General features: G+C 37.4%; 2 protein-coding genes across 2 annotated transcripts; both read right to left on the bottom strand.

The window, feature by feature from the left end:
• Window positions 1-206: 206 nt before the first annotated feature.
• LOC147477035 (uncharacterized) lies at window positions 207-785 on the bottom strand. Its single transcript, XM_086585901.1, has one exon. It carries the CDS (start codon window positions 783-785, stop codon window positions 207-209), a length of 579 nt encoding a protein of 192 aa, XP_086442027.1.
• Window positions 786-2,244: 1,459 nt separating this feature from the next.
• Window positions 2,245-2,997, bottom strand: LOC147477036 (uncharacterized). Its single transcript, XM_086585902.1, has one exon. It carries the CDS (start codon window positions 2,995-2,997, stop codon window positions 2,245-2,247), a length of 753 nt encoding a protein of 250 aa, XP_086442028.1.
• Window positions 2,998-25,323: the final 22,326 nt, after the last annotated feature.

A 25,323-nucleotide genomic window follows, 5' to 3' on the forward strand; every position in this document is an offset into this window, starting at 1 on the left:
ACTAGGCTTGCTCAATACCCTTACTTCAATGGATCTTCCTTCCGTCCCTGGAAGTACCGCGCGACATATGCCAATGCATCGGCATGTCTGTTCTCACCGCGGTTCAAATGTGCAAACTTAATCGTCTTGAACTTACGTGCTTTCCTTTGCAAGACCTCCAAGTATCTCGCCATCCTTGGGCAGCGAGCCACGAATCCTCCATTCACTTAACACACCACTAGGTTAGAATCCGAGTAAACAGACAGTTCACTCACACCTAAATCGTGTGCCATTCCCAAACCTGCTATCACTGCTTCGTACTCAGACTCATTATTGGAAGCCGCAAATCCCAGTTTCATCGATAATTCCAGCCTATTGTTCTCAGGAGTCACCAGGACGACGCCTATTCCGTTTCCTGTATCTATAGCCGAGCCATCTGCGAAAATTCTCCACCCATTCCGCGCATCCCATGGATCCAATGGGTCGTGGTTAAGTTCCCCTTCGCGATCCATGACCATTTCCTCTCCCCACGTTGGGTCCTCAGCTAGGAACTCTGCTAAAACCTCTGCCATTGCTTGTGCTTTTTCTGCAGTTCTGGTTTGGTACTGTATTTCGTAGCAACTGAGCATTACTGCCCACTTCAACATTCTTCCTGACTTCTCCGCCCTCAACGCCTGCTTGAGAGGCAGGTTTGTTATTACCACCATGGAATGAGCTTCGAAATAAGGTTTCAACTTTAATGCTGAGAACACTAGTGCCAAAGCGTATTTCTCAATTCTGTTGTATCGGGTTTCCGCGTCTAGCATGGTCTTACTCTGAAAGTAAACAGGTTTTTCTATCTTTTCAACGACTCGCACCAAGACCGAGCTCACCGCGTACTCCGAAACCCCCAGATACAAATATAGTTTTTCCCCTTGTTCCGGCCGCGACAAAAGTGGTGCCTTACCTAAATAACTCTTCAACTCCTGGAAGGCTCTCTCACACTCCGCGGTCCATTGGAATTCTTGCGTTTTCCTCAACAATCGATACAGCGGTCGACATTTGTCCGAAGATTTAGAAATAAACCGATTAAGTGCCGCGACTCTTCCCGCTAAACTTTGTACCTCTTTCACATTTTGCGGCGACGGCATTTCTATCAATGATCTAATTTGTTCTGGATTTGCCTCTATACCGCGGTGTGTTACTATGTAACCCAAGAACTTCCCGGACCCTACCCCAAAGGTACACTTCTCGGGATTGAGCTTTAGCTTGTGCCTTCGTAGTATGTGAAAAGTCTCCTGAAGACCTTCCAAGTGTTCGTCTTCCGACATGCTCTTTTCCACCGTATCATCAATATATATCTCCATCCCCTTCCGAATCTTCCCTTGAAACATTTTTTCTCCTACCCGTTGAAATGTTGCTCCAGCATTTTTTAAACCAAAGGGCATCCTGGTGTAACAGTAGGTGCCCCCCTCTACCACGAACGTGGTCTTTTCCTGATCTGGGCCGTACATGGCGACCTGATTGTATCCCATGGACGCGTCCATGAAAGAAAACACTTTGAAACCTGCTGTTCGGTCCACTAGTTCATCTACCCGCGGCATAGGGTAACAATATTTCGGACACTCCTTGTTCACGTCCGTAAAGTCCACGCACATTCTGACTTTGCCATTCTTTTTCGTAACTGCGACCACGTTGGACAACCATTCCGTGTATTCTACCTCCCTTATTATCCCCGCCCCTTTCAGTCGAATAACCTCCTCCCGAATCGCCTCCGCGTACTTCGGACGTATGCTTCTCATCTTTTGGCGAACTAGCTTCGCACCCTCATTCATGTGCAGATGATGACATGCAAACTCTGGATCTAAACCTGTGATATCCTCTATCACCCACGCAAACACATCTGAATTTTCAGTTAAAAACTGCACAAGTTTACCTTTCCATTCTTTTTGCAAGTCGGTCCCCACGGATGTAAATTTCTCATCGTCTCCTACCCCCAGGTTAACTACTTCAACCGTATCCAACGTTTTCGGACCCAATGGCGGCTCGTACTCTTTTGTCTCTGCCGCTTCCTGTAATTGCTACGCCGCGCCTTGTTCATGAGACGGCCCCTCTCCTTTTGTTCCTCGGACCAGACTCTTCACCGTTACCTGCTGTATGCTCTGCGCGGCTACTTGATCCCCCTTGATTTCATACGTTCCCCCATTCGTGGGAAAGCGGATCACCTGGTAATATGTTGATGGAATGGCATTCATTTCATGAATCCATTTTCTCCCTAGAATTGTATTATACTGTGAGCCAGTGTCCACCACCATGAACCTTGTGAATATAGTCGCCGAACCTGCTGTCACAGGGAGCGTCAACTCCCCGACTGGGCTCTGTCATACTTCCGTTGAACCCATAAAGATTGGTTTGCGGAGCCTTCAATTGGTTTCTGTCGATGTTCATCTCCTCCATGGCCCCTTTAAATAATAAATCCACTGAACTGCCGCAATCTATCAACACCCTTCGAACCAGGTAATTTCCCATTGCTATGGTAATTACCAAGGCATCCTCGTGCGGCGAAATTACCGACTCTAAATCCTTCGGGGTGAACATTATGCTCCCGTCGACCATCGCGGCTCCACTTACTAACCGCGGTACGCTCACCACCTCATTCACCTGTTGCAGACTTGCTGCCCTTCTTATCTTATCCCTGTGTGCCCTCCTACCCAGCGTCTCCCCACTAAAAATGACATTGATGGTACCCAAAATTCTAGCCGGGGCTGGCACTCTCTCAGCTTGGTGAACCTCGGCGACAAACTCTCTGAGCATTCGCTTTTCAATCATCCTTTCTACTAGCCATTTCAAGGCATAACATTCATTTGTAAGATGGTTTCTGACTTGATGATATTCGCAGAATGGTTTCCCTTCAATCTCCCTTGGGATACTCCGCGTCCCCTCATAATACTGGTTCCCCTTAATCAGAGGCAAGATTTCCTCTAAAGGTCTGCTAAGAGGTGTCTGTTCTAATTCACGGTACGACTTCCTCTCTCGCATGTCCCTTCTGCCCCGATCTCTGTCCTCGCCCGGACCTCGGTTCTCTCCCCAGAAGAAGACGCCTTTCCTTGTCCTCTATCTTTGGTTTACCCTTTCGATCATCCCTCTCAACCTCTTGCACTGCCTTTCCCGATTTCTTCTGTTCCTTTGCAGTTCTCTGCATTATATCTTCATATCGTATGTACTTTTCTACTTTCGGATATAGTGCATGCAAAGTATAATCTCAATTTTGGAAACCGACTCATGGACTCTCGTTCCCGACCTCAAACCGTGCTGGAAAGCTATGACCGCCGTATGTTCATCCAAATTTTCCACTCTTAGCGTCTCCTCCTTGAATCTACATAAAAATTCCCTTAACGATTATGCGGACCTTTGTTTAATATTGAACAGAGCCGCGATATCGACCACCCTTCTCTTCTGGTGAATGAAGTGATCGATAAATGCGCGCTCCAGTTCTTCAAACACTTTGATGCTCCGCGAAGCCAACCAGTAATACTAGTCCGAGGCGCCTCCCTTAAGGCTGGCCGGGAACATCATACAGCTGAGCCCATCATACTTACTCTCCTGCCATAATGGCATTTGCTGCCGAAAATGGTGCAAATGATCAGTTGGGTCTCCTTTCCCATTATACCGTTCAAATCTGGGCTGGGAGAACCTCTTAGGTACTTCAGAATTCCATATTGAATCTGCTAGCGGATTTTTACTGAGGCTCGCTACCTCCTTCTGAGCCGCACTTTGGCTTACTTTATCTGCCACACGGTTCACTTCCCTATCTTTCTCGATCATAGCCTGAACTACCTCCAAAGTGATACCCGCTGTTGGTTCGACGTCCGGTAGCGGGTACTCCACATTCTCCCCCTCCGCTTCACTGCCCCTAGGATCCCCCAGCTCCGTTTCCCCTTGTGTAGTCTCCCTGTCCTTCCTCAACTCGTCATTTTCATTTCTTAACCTAACTACCTCTTCTTGCAGAAGTCTGGTGGCGTTGCCGCCACATCTGATAATTCTTCCTCTCCTACCCCTTCCATCTCAGCGCTTTCTACTCCCTCAACAGCTTCTCTAACTGCTCCTTTCTTAGGTCTTCCTACTCCTCTTTTCGCTATTGTGGCCATTTTCTCCTACGGCTCCCCACAGACGGCGCCAAAATGTCTCCTCCAATATTACAACCTTTAAGATTAATGGTCTCCTTCTTCTCTCTCTCTCTCTGGTTTTTTTCCTCCTCTTTTACTCTCCTCCCTTTTTTCTTTTTATCTCACCTTCTCTCCTAACCGCCTCCACTCTCTCTAACCACCCCCTGCTCCCCTCTCCCATGATCCTCATTCCTGTCCCACGACCCCTAACCGCCCCCATCTCCTTATCCTCCATTTGTTTTGCTATGGTGCTCCCATATGCCTCTTTGCTATTCTGCCTCCTTTTGGTTCCCTCTCCTTCCAATGGTCCCGGCTGTGTCCCCTGTATGATTCGCCATATGTGGTTGACATACCGTGTCCCTTAGAACGGCTCGCCACTATCCATATTCGCGGACTGTCCCGCATGACCCCTCCTTCTGGCGGCGTTCTCCGGTTATGCTACCGCGGCTCATATGCACCGCACGGGTTTCCCCTCACTATACGGCATAAGGCCCATTCGCCGCCTCTGATGTCCCATGTCACGAATATGACCCCTACATAAGACTAAAAGTATAAAAACAAATATGTTCAATATTTCAAATAAAGGAATATACTATTACAATCATTTCAACTTGGAAGACAAGTTAGTTCCGTTTTCTCAAAACGACATGTAGTTTCTTCCCAAGTAAGATTTCACCCCCAATATACAATTCCAAACATCTCAGCAAGTCAAATTTCCATTTATAATCAAACCTCATTTAAGACATTTAAGTCTAATTGATACAACTTGGTTCGTCCCGCATATTCGGAGAATATCACTTATCATAATACCTATATCAAGGGTAGTCATTGACATGACATCATTACGTCATAACCATAGATCTCAGACTATCACAAGTCATTAATATTTTCGTAATAACATATCAAGTTATAGTAATTTCGCAATCACATAAAAGATCACAAGCATTCACTAATATTATTCACAGTCACACTTCACATCCATAACATCACACAAATTCACATACTTTTAGTTCATTCAATTCCACAATGTATCTTGTGTATTAATCACTTATTTACTGACCTCACCTTTAGTTCCTACTCCACGATTTACACTTCACACATTTGCCAAATCACACATACCCATGTGCCTCTCTCACACCGAGTACCACTACAAGACATATGTCCCAAGTGGGGATATCGCCTCCAAGAATATATTTATATCTTGCAAACTCTTAACTTATGAGTCACAACCATCTCTGGGCTTTCTATGCGCATAATCACAACCTCTTATGGGCATTCAATATCTCAGGTCATTCATGGCACATTCAATGAATACCTTGAGTCATTTCCGCCACATTTAAGGAATACCCATCATACACTAACAGATCATTCATGGCACATTCAATGAATACCTTGGGTCATTCCCGCCACATTTAAAAAATACCCATCATAACACTAACAGGTCATTCATGACACATTCAATGAACACCTTGGGTCATTCCGCCACATTCAAAGAATACCCATCATAACACTACCAGGTCATTCATGACACATTCAATGAATATCTTGGGTCATTCCCACCACATATTCAAGAAATACCTATCATAACACTAACAAGTCATTCATAGCACATTCAATGAATACCTTCCTATCACATGACATCTCAAGTCATAATATATCATTACCAAATCCTGAGGCATGGAGAGTTCTAAATGTGTGGTCGACTCGTTGAAGATAGTATTCTCAACTTACTTATCATTGTACTAGCATTAATCATGCACAACTATTAATCATATGTGCAGAAAGTTATTTTCACGCATCAATGCAAATCAATCACGCATTTAAATATCATTGAATGCAACACGAATGGTTATCAATCAAATACAATTCAAATAGCCACAATCACGTATATAATTAAATACTAACATTATACACATATAGTTATCACAAAAACTAATATATAATATATAATATAGTAGCTGCACTTTTACTCAAAGCTGCCTACGTATCAAAATCTTTCAAGATTAGAATCTAGCTTTTGTAGTTCTTATCAGCTACATAGTCAAAGTCAAAGTCCATCACTGCCAATATATATAATTGTATAATACCACGCCAAATCTTTAGCTACCAATATACACTCTATACATGCAATATTCATCAAACAATTATGTATGCAACTCTTATTCTAATACATGTAATAGGTCTCTTTAGACAAATAAAATAATTACTTATCCAATCAATACACATTTATTTGAAATATTAATACGATACAAATTGCATGATCATTATATTTTTTCTTGTATAACTAAAACCCACACTAATAAGTTACGTATATTGTTCTATATATGCATGAGAAATTGGTTAGGACAGTTTGACCTTTGTCCATTCTAAAAATTCTAGAAAATTCCTATAATCAAAGTTTTGAATCAATTATACCATTCTGAAAATTAGGCAGAAAATCCATTTCCATACAAAAATTCCTAAACACTAATTCGTTTAGTATGTACCCTAAACTATGTGATGGAACAGACCCAACAACTTAAATTCTGCTAATCAATTTTCTGACACACTTTCTTGTAAAATTCACATCAAATAGAATATAAACTAGAATCAGTCAATGCCAATTTGAAATGAAAGATAACTCAGAGAACTAAAATTGTTTAGTTTTGTTGAAAAACTAGTTACATCATCTAATTAGTCGAATTCAAGTCACAAGTCAGTACTTGTGCAGAATTCTACAAACATATCATCGTTCCAAACGACATTTAAAATTTCAAAACAAATAGCAAACATTCATAATTAAATATGAAACTTTTATAAAATGATAATGAAGCATTTATTAAAACTCACAAAAAAGCGATTTATATACATTTTTTTTGATAAAAATATGTCTATTCACCTTAAATTGAATTTGCAAAAGAATATCCATGCTTTCTTTTCTCCAATCCCTTTTCTTCTTCTTCACATTCTTTTTATTTCTTTCAATCAAAAATATTCTTTTTAATGGAGGATAGGGTTTTGTTTTTGAATAATATGATTTTTACAGAGGAAATTCGCAGGTATTGTTTATTCAATGTTTTAAGTCTATTTAAGTTAACCTATGAGACTCAAATGGATCTAAAAACACCCAAGGTCCATACCTATATGAATGTGTACATTTTAACAATGTTTTCAAGCCCAAAAAATGATTCTAAAATATCCACACAAGTTCTAATAAACAATTCAAGTAAAAACAATTTTGAAAAATCAACAACAGCCAAACAAATTATAGAACAAGCTAGACTTCATAATATAATGGTTATTTTCAATTCAAATAATGTAATTTATGTTGTTTAAAAATTGGGATTGTTATAGAACTTTTCTACTGTAAAGGGAAAACAAGCACACTAGCACTGGCTTAACTCGGAAACTCTGGTGGACACCTTTGATTTTAAGGTGTTTCAATGATTAAGTACTTATATATGTCTCACTCTAAATTATCGAAAAAAAAGTATATCTCATCAATGCGTAGTTAAGCAATTAAGATATACTAGCACAGTGCATTCGAGTGAATTATGCATAAATGTCTAAATCTACACAAATGATTAGGACTTGATCCTTAGCTTTTAAGTTAGGATAATAAAGAAGGAATGGTTATGGGGTGTGTTAATGGCTGCTCTTCACGAGTAATAAAATGCCTACATATCCAATACTGTGTTAGTGAGATTGGAATCAAGCCACACATAGCTCTAAAGGGTGGCTTTTATAGTCATTGAGAGTGAGCATCAAGTGTAACACGTGTACTGATGAGTACGTATGTGCGGTCGAGATGGATGACATGTGCATATGAGGGGCACACGGATAGCAGTTGTAGGTCTATCTGAATTAGTATAGGATGTAATGATGGTGTTCTCCATAATGATGGTGTGTGGTTGTAATGGTGCATGTATTACGGCGGGAATGGGGCTTAAGAATAAGCTGGTAATGATGACAGTAGTAGGTGATGATATCACGAGATGAAATCGAGTGACGAGTCATTGATCTGCTGACTATGCGAGTGCTTTGATGTAGCAAATGCGATAAGCGTTCATATGTCAAGGGGTGGGTCGCGTTGTGTTGAAGGAGTCGCTGTGCGTGCATATCACGTGACGACTGATGAGATGTCCCTTACACCATGCATAGAACATATTCTCACTGTCGACATTTTCAAAGATCAAATTGGGTCTTTTTTCTTCTTCCATCGCTGCCAAAACGAAGACTAAATACCTTTTTCTTGCAGCCATTGATGAGGCATACTTTGACATATTCTTTTAGTTTCTTTGTGACATTGAAAATTGTAAACTTACCAACCTCCAAGAACATTATAACTTAAATATCCATTCAAAATACACCATAAGCTTCATATAAGGAGACTGAGATTTATGTTGACAAAGGTTGTAAACTTGGTTACTTTGTACTGCTGCCAACTCATAACGTGGAAATTTATAAGTATGGCCGTATGGGTGTAGTTGACAGTCAAGATTAGAGAAATAGAGCAGACTTCTAGGGCCCATGGCGGTGGGATTTATTAAATTGAACATCAACTTCAGGGGCCTTGTAGATACTTTTCACACCTTTGAACGAAGGACTTGGGTTGGAGGCTTGGAGGCATCTGCCAGTCTTTCTTTCTTCCGTGTTCACGAAAGAATGAAAGATACATCATCGTGTCATGGACTTCAGGATATTAATGGTCAATCCAATTCCATATTTCCATGGCCCATGGATGTAGAAATGTAAATCTTCTTGGTTTGGAATTTTGCATATGTATAGTCATCCACTCATCATCCATTCGACCATTCCTATTTTTTTTTGATGAGATCGACCATTCCTATTTCCTTACCACCTACAAGTTCCATGCATGCCTAGAGAAATTACATGTAAATCTTGTGATGATTTCTGTTTTGTTATTTCAAATTCATTGAACAGCTAGTTGGACTGCAACAATATCCAACCAAGACCATCTTCGTATATATAAAACGTATAATTTTTCCATTTCCGTAATATCTACTTCAGCGTATAGCATTTTTTTATCCAAACCTAAATATGCAACTCAAAAAATCAGTAGGACTGTACACGGTTCTTTGTTGAGTTATGTTCAACGTAATCAAAATTTACTCTCCAAAGTCCAAACAGATCTGAGAAATGATATAGAACTTGCTCGGATGGATCCAACAAAAGCAGGCAACATAAGTAGGTTTGGACTGACGGAATTATGGACGTTGGACACCTATAAACAGTTAGACACACCAATTATTGTGTTTCCAGGACTACTGAACCGCAACCCAATCTGAAAGGTAACCATTGTCATTATTCCCACCAGGAAATATATCATTTTCAACATCTATGACTAGAATTTTCAAACAGATTTCTTTTCCTTTCTTCAATCTTCATATCAACCCTTATTAAAGAATGTCTAATAATTTAAGAAAACAAATTCTTTTCAAAACTCGATAAAATACTGTACTTCCGACCCATCTCACTAATGTCAACTACTCAACGTAACTGGAAACTACTTGTCCCATTTCACTTTTCTCCCTTCTTAAACTTTGGTCGTCTTTAGTGTTTCAAGTCACACAACGTGGGAGAAATGTTGCAACATTTCGTCCTTCTATATTAGACTTATTTTTTTTGCTGAATATTAGACTTATTGATCAACAATACCACACATTTTGAAGTTAATTAGAAAAAAAATAATAATAATGCCACACACACCGGCCATAATTGCCTGTTAAAGACTAAGGAATCCAGTTAAACTAACCTGAAAGACTTCTTGATAAAGTTTGCTTCTGAACCACTCCACGACTTACACAGACATAGGATTAAATCTCAGCTCGTTCTACCAAGAACGTTCTGTTTGTAATGCGATGTGGTCAACTACAAATTAAATTTGATTATGAACTTGATTCAAGTTAAATTATTGAATTTTATCCGTTAACATCTCCAAGTAACTGCATTGGCCGACATGAATTTTTGTAACGATTTGCCCCATCCCGTTATGTTGATATTGTCTCAATTTTGTTCCAATACTGTCATGTCGAGCGCAGGGTATGGACGTATGGTGGAAAGATGTCTAGCCCGGTGATGAATGACGGTTGCCCCATGCATAGTGTGGTTCGACTTCACTTAGTGCGACTGTCCAAGATCTTAGATATGAGTAATGACTTGTCAAATTCTAACGCCAAGGCCGGCCTTTACAAGCACAATTGGATAATGTGAGAACTCTGTAGTAGTTTAGAGTAAATTTGCCTAAACTAGATTGAGATGATGATTAAGGGGATGGTGAGACTGGACTCCAGAGAATTGCCTACATACCCTTCAGTTTGAGATCAAGTCTCAATCAAGAAGATAGTTAAACTAGTATTACGCTAATCTTAGCTTGCTTCAGCGGCAAGATTGGATAAAATCTTTTTATAGATTATGCTAAATCAGTATTTCATGTATTTTCCAACTCGTACAAGGTCTGTTCCAAGTTTATTGAATAACTTTGGACTTGGTCTTGGGTTAGGGCTATGATCGGGCTAGATCTGTTTATCAATGGATCCGGACCACTGAACTGTCATAGGACGACTGCACCAATTGGGTTTGATTGTGTCTTGATGATTTAGCCCTAGGGATGTCCAAACGGGTACCCGACCTGGCCCGAACCCGACTTTTCGGGTTTTGAACGGGTATCGAGTTATCCAAACCCGGACCGGTTTTCAGCGGGTCGGGTTCGGAGTCGGGTATTTTGTTAAGAAGTGTGATCAAACCCTACTCTAGTCCTATATTTCGGGTACCCATCGGGCTCGGATTAGGATAGAATAAAGCCCGGTATAAATGAAGAAAGAAGACAATAAGAAACTTTATTTGAAATATATATCTAAATTTTATTCCTTCTTCGGCTATCCACCAATCCTTCAAACAAAATAAAATTTCTAAGGAACTTGGAAGTAATTATCACCTATACTCGGACATAATTATTTGATATGATTTAAAAATAGATGGACTCGGAATGAACTATAGACACATGATCACATGCAATTACTGAAAAAATTGGAAATCCTGACATAAATTTTTTCATAATCCAATATATTAAATAACACATCATTGTAAATATGAATGAAATCATAATCCAAATATTTATCTAACTCATTTTTTATATGAGATTAGTAGTATGCAATTGAAACCGGATTTAGGATTCGATTTTGGTCCGAGTCCGGTTTTGGATTTTTTAGCCCTTTTAACGGGTTTAAGGCTAAATTATCGGGTCAGGCTCAAGTCGGTCTGGGTTTAGAGAGTGTGACCAAACTCTACCCTATGTATTTCGGTTTTGGTTTGGGTTTTGTCGGGTTCAGACATGGTTCGGTGCAGGTATTTTGTTCGGGTTTTGAGCGGGTTTCAGATTTTGGGCAATATATATGGACATCCCTGCCTATAACCATGCCCATCGGGTGTCAATGGTTCGGTTCTGGTCCGGTTCTTAGTGATGTAAAAACTAAGAACTATTTAATTTTGCAATTCCGGTTCTTATTATCAGTTTTCAGCCCGATTTTTAAAATTGTGGAATCTTACCCATAACCACCGGTTCCAGCGGGTGCCCAACAGTTCTGGTTCTTCATTTGAGTTCTTATGAGCTTCATTTTTATACACTACAAACACAAATAAAAAACGCAATGACGCTTCACTTTTTCAACATTGATATAAAATGATTATATTTATTTAATTGTATATGAAGAAAAGCCATTTTTAAAGTTGGGTAGCTATACTTTTAAATTAGTTATAATGTTAAATACCACAAAAACTATGCATTTCACTAACAAATTAAAATTAAAAAACATATTAGCTATACATACTTTCAAAGTAATGAGCACTTACAAAATTAATGGAATATGGTGAACTATATATGGTTTTAGGTGGAATAGAAACCTAATTATGACCGGTGAAGTGAACGAACTATTGAGTACTTGAAAGTAAAGAGTTCATGATCGATAGACATCATTTTGCAAGTTCAATATGAAGTATATTTGTTAGTTTGATATGTTATACACTTATTAATAGGAAAAAAAGAAAAAGAAAGATACGATGCAACTAGTAACTCAGATATTTTGAGTAGGCTTAAATCTTTGATCCTTTTACAATTTACAATCGGTCACATATTAAATTAAATTTTCACTAAGCAGTTATATATATTTTGATAATTTTCTAAATTTTTTATATATACCGGTTCAGTTCCAGTTCTTATGGTACCCATTGGGTAATAACCATTTGGTTCCGGTTCTAAATGGTCCGGTTCTTTTTAGAATTGAACCACTTCTAATCGGTTCTTAGAAAAGGGGAGCCAAAACCTCAAATTTTCTTATGGTTTTGGTTTTGGTTAAACGGGTATCCATTGACACCCCTACCCATTAAAGTTAGGGCCTTTGGTCCTGGACTTGGTAATGGGTTTGTATCCATTGGGACCTTACACATAAGGGTCCCAAACAATAGTTAAGTATATGTTCTGGCAAGAATAGTATCAGGAGTGGTGATTTCCCGGAGAGTTTATAACTGTTTAGTACCACAAACTTTTTTTTTCCCCTAAATAGTACTTGAATTTTTTTTTTCTCGCTTATCAGTATCATGAACTTCCAATTTGATACATTTAGACATTATCTAACCAAAATGCCCTTACTTATTATTAATTTTTTTATATAATTTGTAACTAAATGTATCTTCTTCATCCACCCCTACCACCACCTCCACCCCCGCCACTATCGACCATTTTTTTTTTTTTATCTAAGAGAAGGTGGGGTGGTGGATGAAGAAGATATATAATCATCATCGGATTCACATATTCACTATATTGGGATGGGTTAGATGACTATAGTAATTTAAGTGAAGGATCGACCATTTGGATATTAAAGACATAAGGACATTTTGGTCAGATAATGTCTAAATGTATTAAATTGGAAATGCGTGGTTTGGATAGGCAATAAAATAAAAAATTAAATACTATTTAGAAAAAAAAAAAAAAAAAGTTCATGGTACTATATAGTTATAAACTCATCTCCTAAAAAGTCCCATCGAGATAAAACCCACACTTTCAAAGGTCTGTACTGGCTAAGAGGGGACATAATCGGCGTAATAGAATGAGGCAAATCATTACAATTTTAGTGGATTACAATCCTTATTTTGATCACAATGGTTACGTACCACTGATGATATATTTTTGTTCGGTAGGTTCAATTGACACAAAAGCTAATATTTCATTAGACACTAGAGCTTCTAACTCAATTGGTTCGTGTACTCCAACCCTCATGAGAGATGTTGCAAATTTGAATCATAGCGAGTGTTAGTTGGGATTTTTTTATTGTGAAATTATATGATGGGCCCGTTTTTGGGCCAAGTGAGCCTTCAGATTAGAGATAGAATGCCGTTATAATAGGTGGACCGAGGAGTGAAAGCAAGTCTTCATAGACAATGTGGAGGTGAGTGAGTTTATTCAAAATGGCGCATCAGCAGAGCCTTCAGGCTAGGTTCCTTTTGGAGTGTTGATGAGCCTTTCGGACAATATAAGCCTGCGTGGGTCTGTCTTAACCCTATATATATATATATCATTTGGCTTTATTTAATTGGTATCTAATGGTGCAAGTTAGGACTTAAGATTTGCTTATGTTTAACAATCGTCACCCACATGAAACCCAGATTTTGAGGAGATTGATAATGTTAAATTGTTCCGAGGATCGATTGACTGATAAGAGAGTACAGGGGGTATTGTTATTACTAGTCGTATTGATAACGATTGGTTATTATATTGATTCAGAAGTCCGTATAAGTTCTGTAATTTGAGCTTACCTGTAATTGGTGTAGAACAAATCTATTGAAAAATAGAGAAGTTCAACTTTGTTTGTCCATAACTTTGGGGAAAAGTTTTATTGGGGAAAAAGCTGACAACTAGTGACCAGAAAATATTGACTAATTACAAGTTTAACGATATTGTATTCAAAAGGTTTACAAGTTCATCGCTAATTGCAGTTCAAACGTTCATACAGTTCTACAGTACGTCTGTAGCTACCCATAACCCATTTAGGAACTCGAAATTCCTATACTGTAAAATACTAAAATCTACTATGTAAAAGAAAATTGGACAAACAATTTTGTTTGTTTGTTTGTCTTATCTTATTCACGCAACTCGTATACGAACCATCCTAAGTTAAAATACAATGCATTGCAACTATTTCTAACACATGATATCACCATATGTCAGCAACTTGTTTATGGTTCTAATACGAGCTGCAAGATATTTATTATTAAAAATTCAAAATTAAAATGAAAATGGCAGCAAAAGAAATGCTTAATTGTTTGTGTCTTATCTTCTTCACGCAACTCGTATACGAACCATCCATAAGTTGAAATACAATGCATTGCAACTATTTCTAACACATGATATCACCACATGTCAGCACCTGTTTATGGTTTTAATATGAGTTGCAAGATATTTATTATTCAAAATTCAAAATTAAAATGAAAATGGCAGCAAAAGAAATGCTTGATGGCAACCACATTGATTAAATAATTAATCTCCCAACTTTACAAGACTTCCGAAGACGAGCAAAATATGTCACATACCATGTGCAATTTGACACAAGCTTCACGCCTATCAACAAGGATGTTTGTTTACTTTTGTTCAACATGGGCCATCACTATACATATATTTATATCACAATCTCCTTTTTCTCCAAAGTCTTGGACTTAATATGAAACATGTGAAGTCGTGAACTCTGAAGAGCTTCACTCTATAGTCTGTACCTAAATCTTATCTCAGTCAACACTTTGGTCATCTTTTGTTCCTTTGGCCCATACCCCAGTCTAGTATATATGTGGAGATTTGAGTCTCTCCGTGGCCGAACAAGTTAGCTCTCGCTAGACTACGTATATTCTGCTACTTGCTCAAGTTGATTAGAAATTTGCAGATAAATTTGTTTATAAAGTGGGCCAAAATGAATGTGATTGAATTTATGAAGTAGGTCATAGTTGCTAAATCTTTTCTTCTTTATGAAAAAAAATTATTGGATTGTCTCTTTCAACTTCAATTCATGATCGACTTATCCAAGTTGAATTGGTAGAAATATCGGAGTATATCATTTTTGGGAAAACATATTGATTTGTCAAATACTAGATTTTGCCAGTGCCGTACGACACTCCCCTGACAAAAGCCCAGTCCATACGGCTATGATTTTTAAAAAAATTGCAATTAAAGTCCAGTCCCATAAAAACCCAGCAGAAGCCCATCTGAATTGCAACCGAAGTCCAGTCCCAAAAAAGCCCGCACTTATTGACCACTTTTAGCACACCCCCTCATTAGGACCATTAGCACTTTTAGATGCTCCACGTCATAAACAAAAGCCAAAGGATCCAAATGTTAAGGATTGGGGTGGTCGATCCGACACCACCCTTCTTTGTTATATAGATTGTATGCTTCTCTAATTTTCCATTTCAAAATAATGTTATTTAAGAAATTGGTCCCAAGGCCTATTTTTGAGTGAAAATCACTTTCAGAACGCACGTATTTTTTAATCACTCTCAAGGACAATTTTCGAGTGAAAATAATCCTGAAAACTAATTTTCGAATGAAAATAACCTATAAAGACAAATAGTTCGGATTTGAAATAAATATTTTCCAATTTTACTATTTCTGTCGTTTTGGTTCACACCTTATGTTGTTGTATGAACAATAACTGTTCATAAACATACGTCATACACTATGTTGAAGTATGAACAATGATTATTCATAGCTTATGTTGAGGTATAATTAAACAATGATTATATTGTTCATACCCCAAATATGTATGAACAATGATGCAATGATTATTCGTACTTTAATAAGTGTTTTTACTGATCATACATTATATTGTGGTATAAATTTATGAACAATGATTGTTCATACTCCTAATAGGTATGATTGTTCACAGCTTATGTTAAGGTATGAACAATGATTGTTTATACCCCAAATATACATGAACAATGATTATTCATACTCCAATAGGTGTTCATATTGGCCATATTATATTATGTTGAGGTATGAACAGTGGCTGTTTGTTCATACTTATGTTGAGGTATGACCAATGATTGTTCATACCCTAAATATATATGAACAATAAATGTTTATATGAACGGTGATTGTTTATACTTATGTTGAGATATGAACAATACCCCAAATAGGTATGAATAATGATTGCGATTGTTCATACTCCAAAATAAGTATGAACAATCATTATAGGTATGAACAATCACTGTTCATTTATTCATGTTGATGTATGAACAGTGATTGTTTATATTCCAATAGGTGTGAACAATGATTGTTCATATTTCTTACTGACCACACATTATCTTGAGGTATTGAACAATGATTGTTTTTAATTTCACGTTAAGGATATACTTGACCTTTCATCTGTCTAGTCCCGGTGAATAATTAAAAAAAAAAAAAAAGATTCTAAGAGTTACTTTTTCCCTCTATCTGTATTGGAGAATCACTCCCTCTAATGTTAATCGGTATTGGAGAATCACTCCTTCTAATGTTATTAGCCTTGTCAGCGGGCAAGTGAAACACTGCCTCAAAAGTTAGTGGTTCAGCTACTTGTCACTGTATTGGGCTTAAAGCCGTGAATTAAAGTTAACGAACTTGGGCTTCACTTCTGTATTATCATCGTAGATTATTAGGCTGAGAATAAGCACAAAAAATGATTTGGACGTGTTTTATCGAATTAGGCTTTGGAAAGAGTTGGACTTCAACTATTTGCGAAAAAGTAAATAGCGTTCCAGATCACCAATTGATTAACACCCTGTTCTAATTTATCAGTTCTAATTTATGTATCATCGTGTACATTGGGGGATCGGTGGATTGGTTTTGTTAATTGAAGAGGGAACTAAATAGGCAAAAAGCCAAATTTATGGGATCAGCTGCAAATTAAGTGCTATATATATCTTTGCTTCCTAACAAGTAACAACCCTTGCCTCCCTCGCAACTCAGGCGGGACAACCCGCTCTTGGAGGAGTCTCGTGCTCGTTCTAGCAACCTTGGACAATTGTTTTAATGAACTGTCACTAAATTCAAGAACTAACGTCCGTTCAAATATTTAATCATCGCTATTGTCTAGTCTTACTCAATTAATTAAGGTATAAATCAAAAGAATGATAATGAAACAAGCAGAGATCACATGTTAAAAGCAAGGTACAAGTAGAGATTACATGGTAAGAGCAAGTCCAATGGAGGTGCTAAAAGGTGTTATATGGATATTTTAGCCTTTTTAGCATGCCCAACTAATCTGGGTGGCCAAACCCAAAAAACCATTCCAATCACATTTTTTAGCCGCTTGTAGCTTCGGGAGACGGACGCAGTGGTAAAAATGTTTTTTCTTACTTAATGCGATAGCAACAAGTTCCTTAAGTTTTACAAAACTATGTACTTATCAATTTATTTATATATTTTCTACCAAGCTGTAGTAGTGAGTAGAGTAAGGGTTCTACCAAGGTTGTTTTGAAACATTTATAATAGAACCAAATAGAAAAGAGAAAGGATTGAGAGTTTGAGGAAGGACTGTTACTCTACTAATTTAAAGTGCAAGTTGATTGAAAATAATTAAACTTAAAAGAAGAAGTAAGTTGTTTGAAGAAATATGGAAAACTATAGAGATGGTTATTTCTTCAAACAACTTACTTCTTCTTTTAAGTTTAATTATTTTCAATCAACTTGCACTTTAAATTAGTAGAGTAACAGTCCTTCCTCAAACTCTCAATCCTTTCTCTTTTCTATTTGGTTCTATTATAAATGTTTCAAAACAACCTTGGTAGAACCCTTACTCCACTCAATACTACAACTTGCTCCAATAATGGAATCTTGTTTTACTTAAGTCTTTCTCTTCATTAACTCATAGACAAGTTAATGAAGTTTGAAGAACTTTGTGAATCCCCAAAGAAATCTTATGGTTGAGTGAAGTTTTACACGCCCCTTAATTATTTCTAAGTGAGTTTGTAAATCTTCTAACCCATTTAACCCGAGAACTATTTTGGAGTCTCGTAGGGTAAATGGGTTCTTGAAGTTCAAAACCCATATTTAATCTCTTTGGCAAGTGAAGATTCACCCACTCCTTATCTCTTAGTGAGTTGGTGAAGCTTCTAACCTATCTAACCCAAGAACTATTTTGGAGTCTCATGGGGTAGATAAGTTTTTTTGAAGTGTGAAACTACAATACTCTATTGGAGTTCCTCCTCTACTTTTTGGTTTTAATAAGACCCCCCTCTCCCAATGGGGGTTTAGCGCGCCTTGTATCATTAGAGGTAATTAAGAACAAGAAAAGCAAATGATATATAACTACTAAAGATTGGAGAAGCTAGAAGACTACTTTATTAATGAAAATGAAGAAGAATATTACATCCTACAATGGAGGCTAGCCCTACATTCTCTAACCCTAAAACATTAAAGCTAACTAATGAGGAGAGAGAGTGAGCATGAGAGAGAGGAGAAATCTCTACACTTATATATGTGTAGTGATTTTACAAGATTGCCCTAAACTCTTTTGCTTAATAATTAAGAAAACATACTCTAGAGAATTCTCTACTCTTCTTTTGTCTTGTTTTGTCTTGAATCGTGGATAAAAACAACGAGTTGTGGATAAGATCAATGAGTTGTGGATAAAATCAAATAGTTGTAGATAAGATATTGGACCTTGTCTAGTCAAGCCCATGTCTTTGAATAGGTTTGAGTCTTTAAGTGTTGCTTGCGACTTTGACCGTGCTTCCATAAGATATGCTATTTTTGCTCCTTATAGCCCTAGATATTGTCTTTTGAGACTTATCATCAAATCCAGACTTGTATCCTATAAAAGTAATAAGAATATGAGTTTTCTATATTATTGAACACATAATTGACATTATTTAAGCATTGTAAGGAGATAATATGAATACATATTTGAGTGTTTATCAGGTAGAAACTCTACCGTATGTCTATTAAGTTGTAACAACTCTGCCGTCTATATAGTCCAGACGCTAAAACACAAATTTCTCTTATCTTTTCTTCTCTTGATCTCCTAACTCCTTTACCCAAACAAATCCCCTCTTTCTCACTCTCTCAATTGCCTCACTCAAATGGAAAAAAAAAAAAACAGTTTTGACCCCTCAACTTGGCACACATTACTAGCGGAGACCCTAAATTTTAGTTTAGGCAATTTAAACCTTGTACTTGTAACATGCAAGCAGCTTCGGCTGGGACTCAAAATTCCGGCACCAGAATGTCGACGTGTCAAATTGTTTTTTGATGTGGCATCTACCATTTTCACATGTGTAAAATCCACATCATCCCTCCCATCCACAAAATTTTAATGGCATTTTTGCCCTCACATGATGTCTTAGATGTCTTCTTTTTAGATCTAAGAGAATGATCCAATGGTCAAATGGCAACCATCTAAAAAACATGGGTCATCTATCCGACGACCATTGTTCTTCAAGCATCATCTTCCTCAACTATCATCAACACCCATAACCGGCCACCACCACCACCTCCAACAACCAAATTTCTCTATTCAATGAAGAACCACTATTCAATTAATCTGTGGTCAAAATAAACCTCAGCCAATTTGTTCTCCAAATTGTTGTGCAACCAACTTATCAATAAAATGGAGCCATAAATTTTTCTAAAATCAAAATTGCTCTGTAAAATCAAGCAACTTCATGACTCTGAAGCAAAGGTCAGACGACCTTAACCATGAAGAACCGCTTCTCTTTAAACATTTTACCTTGGATTCTTATTACATGTCTCAGTACAGTTGCACTACAACAACAAGCGTTGGATCACCCTTTATTCACTAAATCTAGATGGATAGTAAACAAGGATGGAAAGAGAGTTAAGCTAGTGTGTGTAAATTGGCCGTGTCACCTTCAACTTGTTCTTGCTGAGGGGTTGAGCTGGCAACCAGTAGACGCGATTTCAAGCAAAATAAGTTCAATGGGGTTCAACTGTGTTCGACTTACATGGCCTTTGGCTCTGGTCAATAATCAAACAATAGAGTCGATGACCATTGAAAACTCATTCAAGAGTTTGGGCCTCCATAAGTCTCTTGCTGGGATCCTAGCCAACAACGAAAAATTCCTAAGAATGATCCTCCCCCAAGATTTAAAGGTTCATTTTCAATTTTTATTTTTTATTTTTGCTAACCGGGTGTCCGGGCTAGCTTACGCGCACCTTGATTAATCCCGGGGCCCTGGTTGGAAATTCGACGGTACTGCCTCACCAGTGGCCTTGAGGGGAATCGAACTAGTGACCATGTTTAACTTGATAAATTGGACAGTTTCATGTTTAACAATAGGGTTAGCTACCCTATGGTGGTGGGTTGTTGGAGGTGGTGGTGGCGGCCGGTTATGGGTGTTGATGATAGTTGAGGAAGATGATGCTTGAAGAACAATGGCCATCAGATAGATAACCAATATTTTTTAGATGGTTGCCATTTGACTGTTGGATCATTCTCTTAGATCTTAAAAGAAGACATCTGAGACATCATGTGAGGGAAAAAAATGCCATTAAATTTTTTTGGATGGGAGGGATGATGTGGATTTTACACATGTGAAAATGATAGATGCCACATAGGAAAAGAATTTGACACGTCGACATTCTGGTGCAGGAATTTTGAGTCCCATTCAGAGCTTCTTGCGTGTTACAAGTACAAGGTTTAAATTGCCTAAACTAAACTTCAGGGTCATCGCTAATAATGTTTGCCAAGTTGAGTGGTCAAAACTGTTTTTTTCCCCACTCAAATGTAACATTAAAATGATAATTTTCTTTCTTGAATTGTTAATTTCGGTCTTCTCACTCCTTCACTCAAACAAATCCCCTCTCTCACTCTCTCGGTCTCCTCACTTAAATGTAACATTAAAATGACAATCTTCATTCTTGAATTGTTAATTGTTAATTGAACTCAATGGCGTATTCTTGAATTGTTAATTGAATGTTTCTTGAATTGTTAATTAAATGCTTTGTATGGATTATTTGATATAAAGTTATAAACTATCGGTAAATGTGGTTGTTTGATAATTTGATATTAGCTTTGTATTGTTTTTATCATATTAAGCTCATTTGGTTGTTTGAAATTCCATATATGGTTGGTATTTGTGTTTGAGTGTTTTGTTTGGTTGAATTTGTTTATGTGAGTTCTCTAGAGTATTAGTTATGACTATGTTTGTAAGGGCATTGTTGATATGTTGGATGTTTTATATGAATACGGTATATAAGTTTGCTTATTGCCTTTGATCATGCTTAAATTCTAGGTGCCACTCAAAATGACTAACAAGGGTAAACAATGTTTTAGTCGAAAATCAGTTAGTAGATTGACAAAAGAGTCAACGTCAACGCTAAACGATGATGAGGATGAATACGAAGTCTATAATTTGAAAAACCCTCCAATACTTCCATTTCCAGACCCAATCGATCTACTAACACATCCTACATTGGCTTGTTAGAAACCTGGAAACACACATCTCTCATTGTGTTAGTGTAAATATGGTAAGCATTTGATCGTTAAATTTTTTTTTTCTAGAAAATTTGTATTTTCTTTAATTTTAATGAAGTATTTTAAATAAATGTTTAGGCGGCAGGAGAGATGAAATTGCATGTTGGGCATCCGTGAACACTTGGTGGAAAATAATGGTTGCCAAAGGAGATTATTTTGCAGACATACGGAATGAAATTTTACAATCTCCATTTGGGTCATTGTTTTGATGTGGATATCAAAACGCCGACCGTGGTTTAATATATGCTTTGATCGAGTGGTGGTGGGACACAACTCACACTTTTCACTTTCTGCAAGGCGAGATAGACATCACTCCAATGGATGTCACTATGTTCACGGGAATAAGCGAAGGAAAAGGAAAGGCAGTCAAGTTTGGAGAAAGTCGGTACTCAACTTTTGATTACGCAGAGGAATGTTAGCCCAATATCAGGCCGGAACATTGGTCTAAAGGGGTATCAAACATTTTTTTTAGTGAATATGTTCATGGACAAGACTAAAGAGAGTGACAAAGGTTGGTGCCCGACGGGTACAGATAAGGAGAGATACTTGCAAGTATTCTATTTTTATTTAACCATGAAGTGTTTCATCCCCACGGGTGATAGTTCATTGAGATTAGATTGGATAAAGTGTTTGATTTTGTTATAATACATTCATGAGTTTGACTGGGGTGGTGCTATGTTTGGAGCATTGATTTATGCATTGGATGAAGCGTGCCGACCTAATGATAATGTTGCGGAAGGTCAATATGGTGGCCTCACTCTTATTTTGCAAGTAAGTTTTGAATTTTTATTATAACTTTATATTAAATTACAAGTTTGTTTTTGATATTTATTTTTATTATTTTTATTGTAGTATTGGTGACATGAGTACATACCTACAATGGCTCAACTTCTGAGAGCGTACATGGACCGTGATATCGTCCCACATATTAGAGCATGGATGAATGATTATAAAGAATGCCGATTTGGTCAATTGGACGCCACAACATTCACTTAGACTGAAACCAAGTCGAGACTAGTTATTGGCATTTGCGATATAGTGGATGATAAACACCCAAAACTGTAATATAAACCTCGTAGAGACAATATTTTGGTTAAATATGTGTTTAATAAATGTAAATTAATTATATTTTTGTGCTTTTACAAGTTTCGGCATTCAAATGACAAAATACAAGCAAAACCTACGTTTTAGCACATAATGCAGTAAAATAAAGCTTGGTCTTAAAATTTTCCATCTCAGCCGTTTAAAGCTCACAAATGCCAAAACAAAGCTCGTGGACCCAACGGGCCAGAATAGGTTAATAGTGCCAAAAAGTCAACAAAATTTTGGCCCTCATATCTTCTTATTATGAACCCCAAATTCTGTAAGTGACCTGCCTAGAAGATCATTGCAACATGCTCTATCCAATGCCAGATTTGCAAAAAAGTCAACTTTCGGGTCTCACTGGTAAAAGCTAATAGGGTTATATACTAAAAGCATTACTTTTGTATTAACTCTAATTCTTTATATTTTGAATGACAATCAAATGGGCAAATGTTATGCATATTATATATATTATTAGTTATATGCATGTGTCTAATACTTTATGTTGTAGATAATATGGTGTGAACACATAGAACATCATATCATCAGTACCTTATAAAGTATAAGTAATCGTTCACAACCTAGTTGGATTTGGACAAACCATTGTTATGGTTGTAGTATAATATGGTATTAGTCTATCTTGACTATAGGATTACACTAGTACACTTTGTGTGTATTGAACAGGACCAAGTGAGGTTGTTTATCTTTATACTGACTATATAAGAGAACAAACGCCTCTGCTATTATGGATGCTTGTCCTCTTAATCCGGATATAATAACGGGAACTTACGTGCACTGTACATTACTTTAAATCATCAATGAGTGAGATTCATTTTGGGAATCAACAAACTCGATGGATTGGGTAATGACATTGTATGTAAGGTGTCTTTATTGATTATAAAGGAATCCGTGTGACCCGCGAGGAAGTCGGGTTGATGATGTCCCCTTGAGGAGCTCAAAAAGATTGTCATATAAACCCTGCAGGTGGATTTATTCCGACATGACAATGAGGTTGAGTGGTACTACTCAAGGACATAAGAAGTTGATTAATGTAGTTGTCAGTAACTTGACTTAATCAACGGACATTCAATATCTTAAACACGGGGAGATCAACGAGCATATAATATGGAGCCTATAAATGCTGACATGCATTTTGGGATTAGGCCGGTAGTGCAACAATGGCCTTTAGTGGAATAAACCATTTGTTGACGGACTTGGGCCGTGTGTTCTGGGCGAACATGGAAAGCCCAAGCCCGTCAGGAGGCCCAACCCTAATTTCTCCTCATGGTCCCTATTGTAGCCTATAAATAGAATACTCTTTCTCTTGGCCGAACTTAACATTTTCACTATTCACTGGATTAGAAAAAGAGGCAAGGAAAGATAGATAAAAAATGGATCTAGCTTTGTGAGAAAGAAGGGGATTGGTAGATCGTTGTCCACACAACGTCCAATCTATTCTAAATGAATACAATAGAAAATCAAGGGGTTGATTGTTGATTCGGATTCATAAAGCTTGGATTCTCAGAGTTATCTAAACCAGATCTAAAAGGTATGTTCTTCTATCCAAAACCGTGAACCCTATTAATTTCGCTGCGCGTGGGTTTTTGCGGTTTGTAGAAATATTCATTCTAAAAATAACGGTTCCTACAAAAGCTACGGGTCCCACCACAGGAATGGGCCTCACCATGGAAAGAACTATGAAATAAGTCAAAAGAACAAACCTAAGCCCCTAAGCCAGCCAAAGGAGCCATTTTCGGGTCAAGACTTGGTCAAACTGACCTAAAACAGCATGAGAATCATGAGATAGTTCAAACGGCGACATCTTCCGTCTCCTAACTCTGATTGAAGCATATGACCTGTCAAAATGATCAGCGTAGATAACTCTACGTAACGGTATATTGCTTCTATAAAATGGGCGAATGGTTTGAAATCAGAGATAAAGCCAAGCACGCCACTATTCATCGAAGATGACATAGATATTTTAGATATTTTATTATTATTTAACTTTTTGTAAAGTCAAAAGATAAATAGTTCTAAATAGTGTCAAATTGTGATTACTATTCTTTGAAGTCAAAAAGTTGAATAGTGATCAAATCTCAGTCGTTGGATCAGATTTCTGAGATTCGATCACGACTGCCCATTCAACTATAAATAGAAGGGTCTAGTTTTAGTTTTTCTTATTGAATGGTTATCATTCAATCATAGGATTTAGAGTAGTTTTCCAGTTTTTCTAGTGTAATGAAGAATTTAATTTCCAGTTTTTAATTAAAATATTTTTAATTAAGTTTTATTTTCTGTTAATTAGAATAACATTTTAGTTCTGTGATCTCGGAGCAGAAACTCTGCCCAAGTGAGGATTATCTCCTTTAGGGAGGGTGTTTCAATAATTATAATGATTAGGAATCGAGTAAGTTTACCTAGAGATGGGGTTCTGAATCGATTCCACGCACTAATAACACTTGTTCAGAGATGATGAGTCGTTATTAGGGATAAAAAATTGAGACTAACTTTTTTAACGAAGATATGATTCGCTCAAACGGATTTTCTATCTCCGGAATCAAAGTCTATTTTCTTTTATTTTCATCATTTTCTCACCTAAATTC

Source organism: Coptis chinensis, chromosome 9 (assembly GCF_015680905.1).
Source record: "Coptis chinensis isolate HL-2020 chromosome 9, ASM1568090v1, whole genome shotgun sequence".
Classification (NCBI taxonomy): Eukaryota; Viridiplantae; Streptophyta; class Magnoliopsida; order Ranunculales; family Ranunculaceae; genus Coptis; species Coptis chinensis.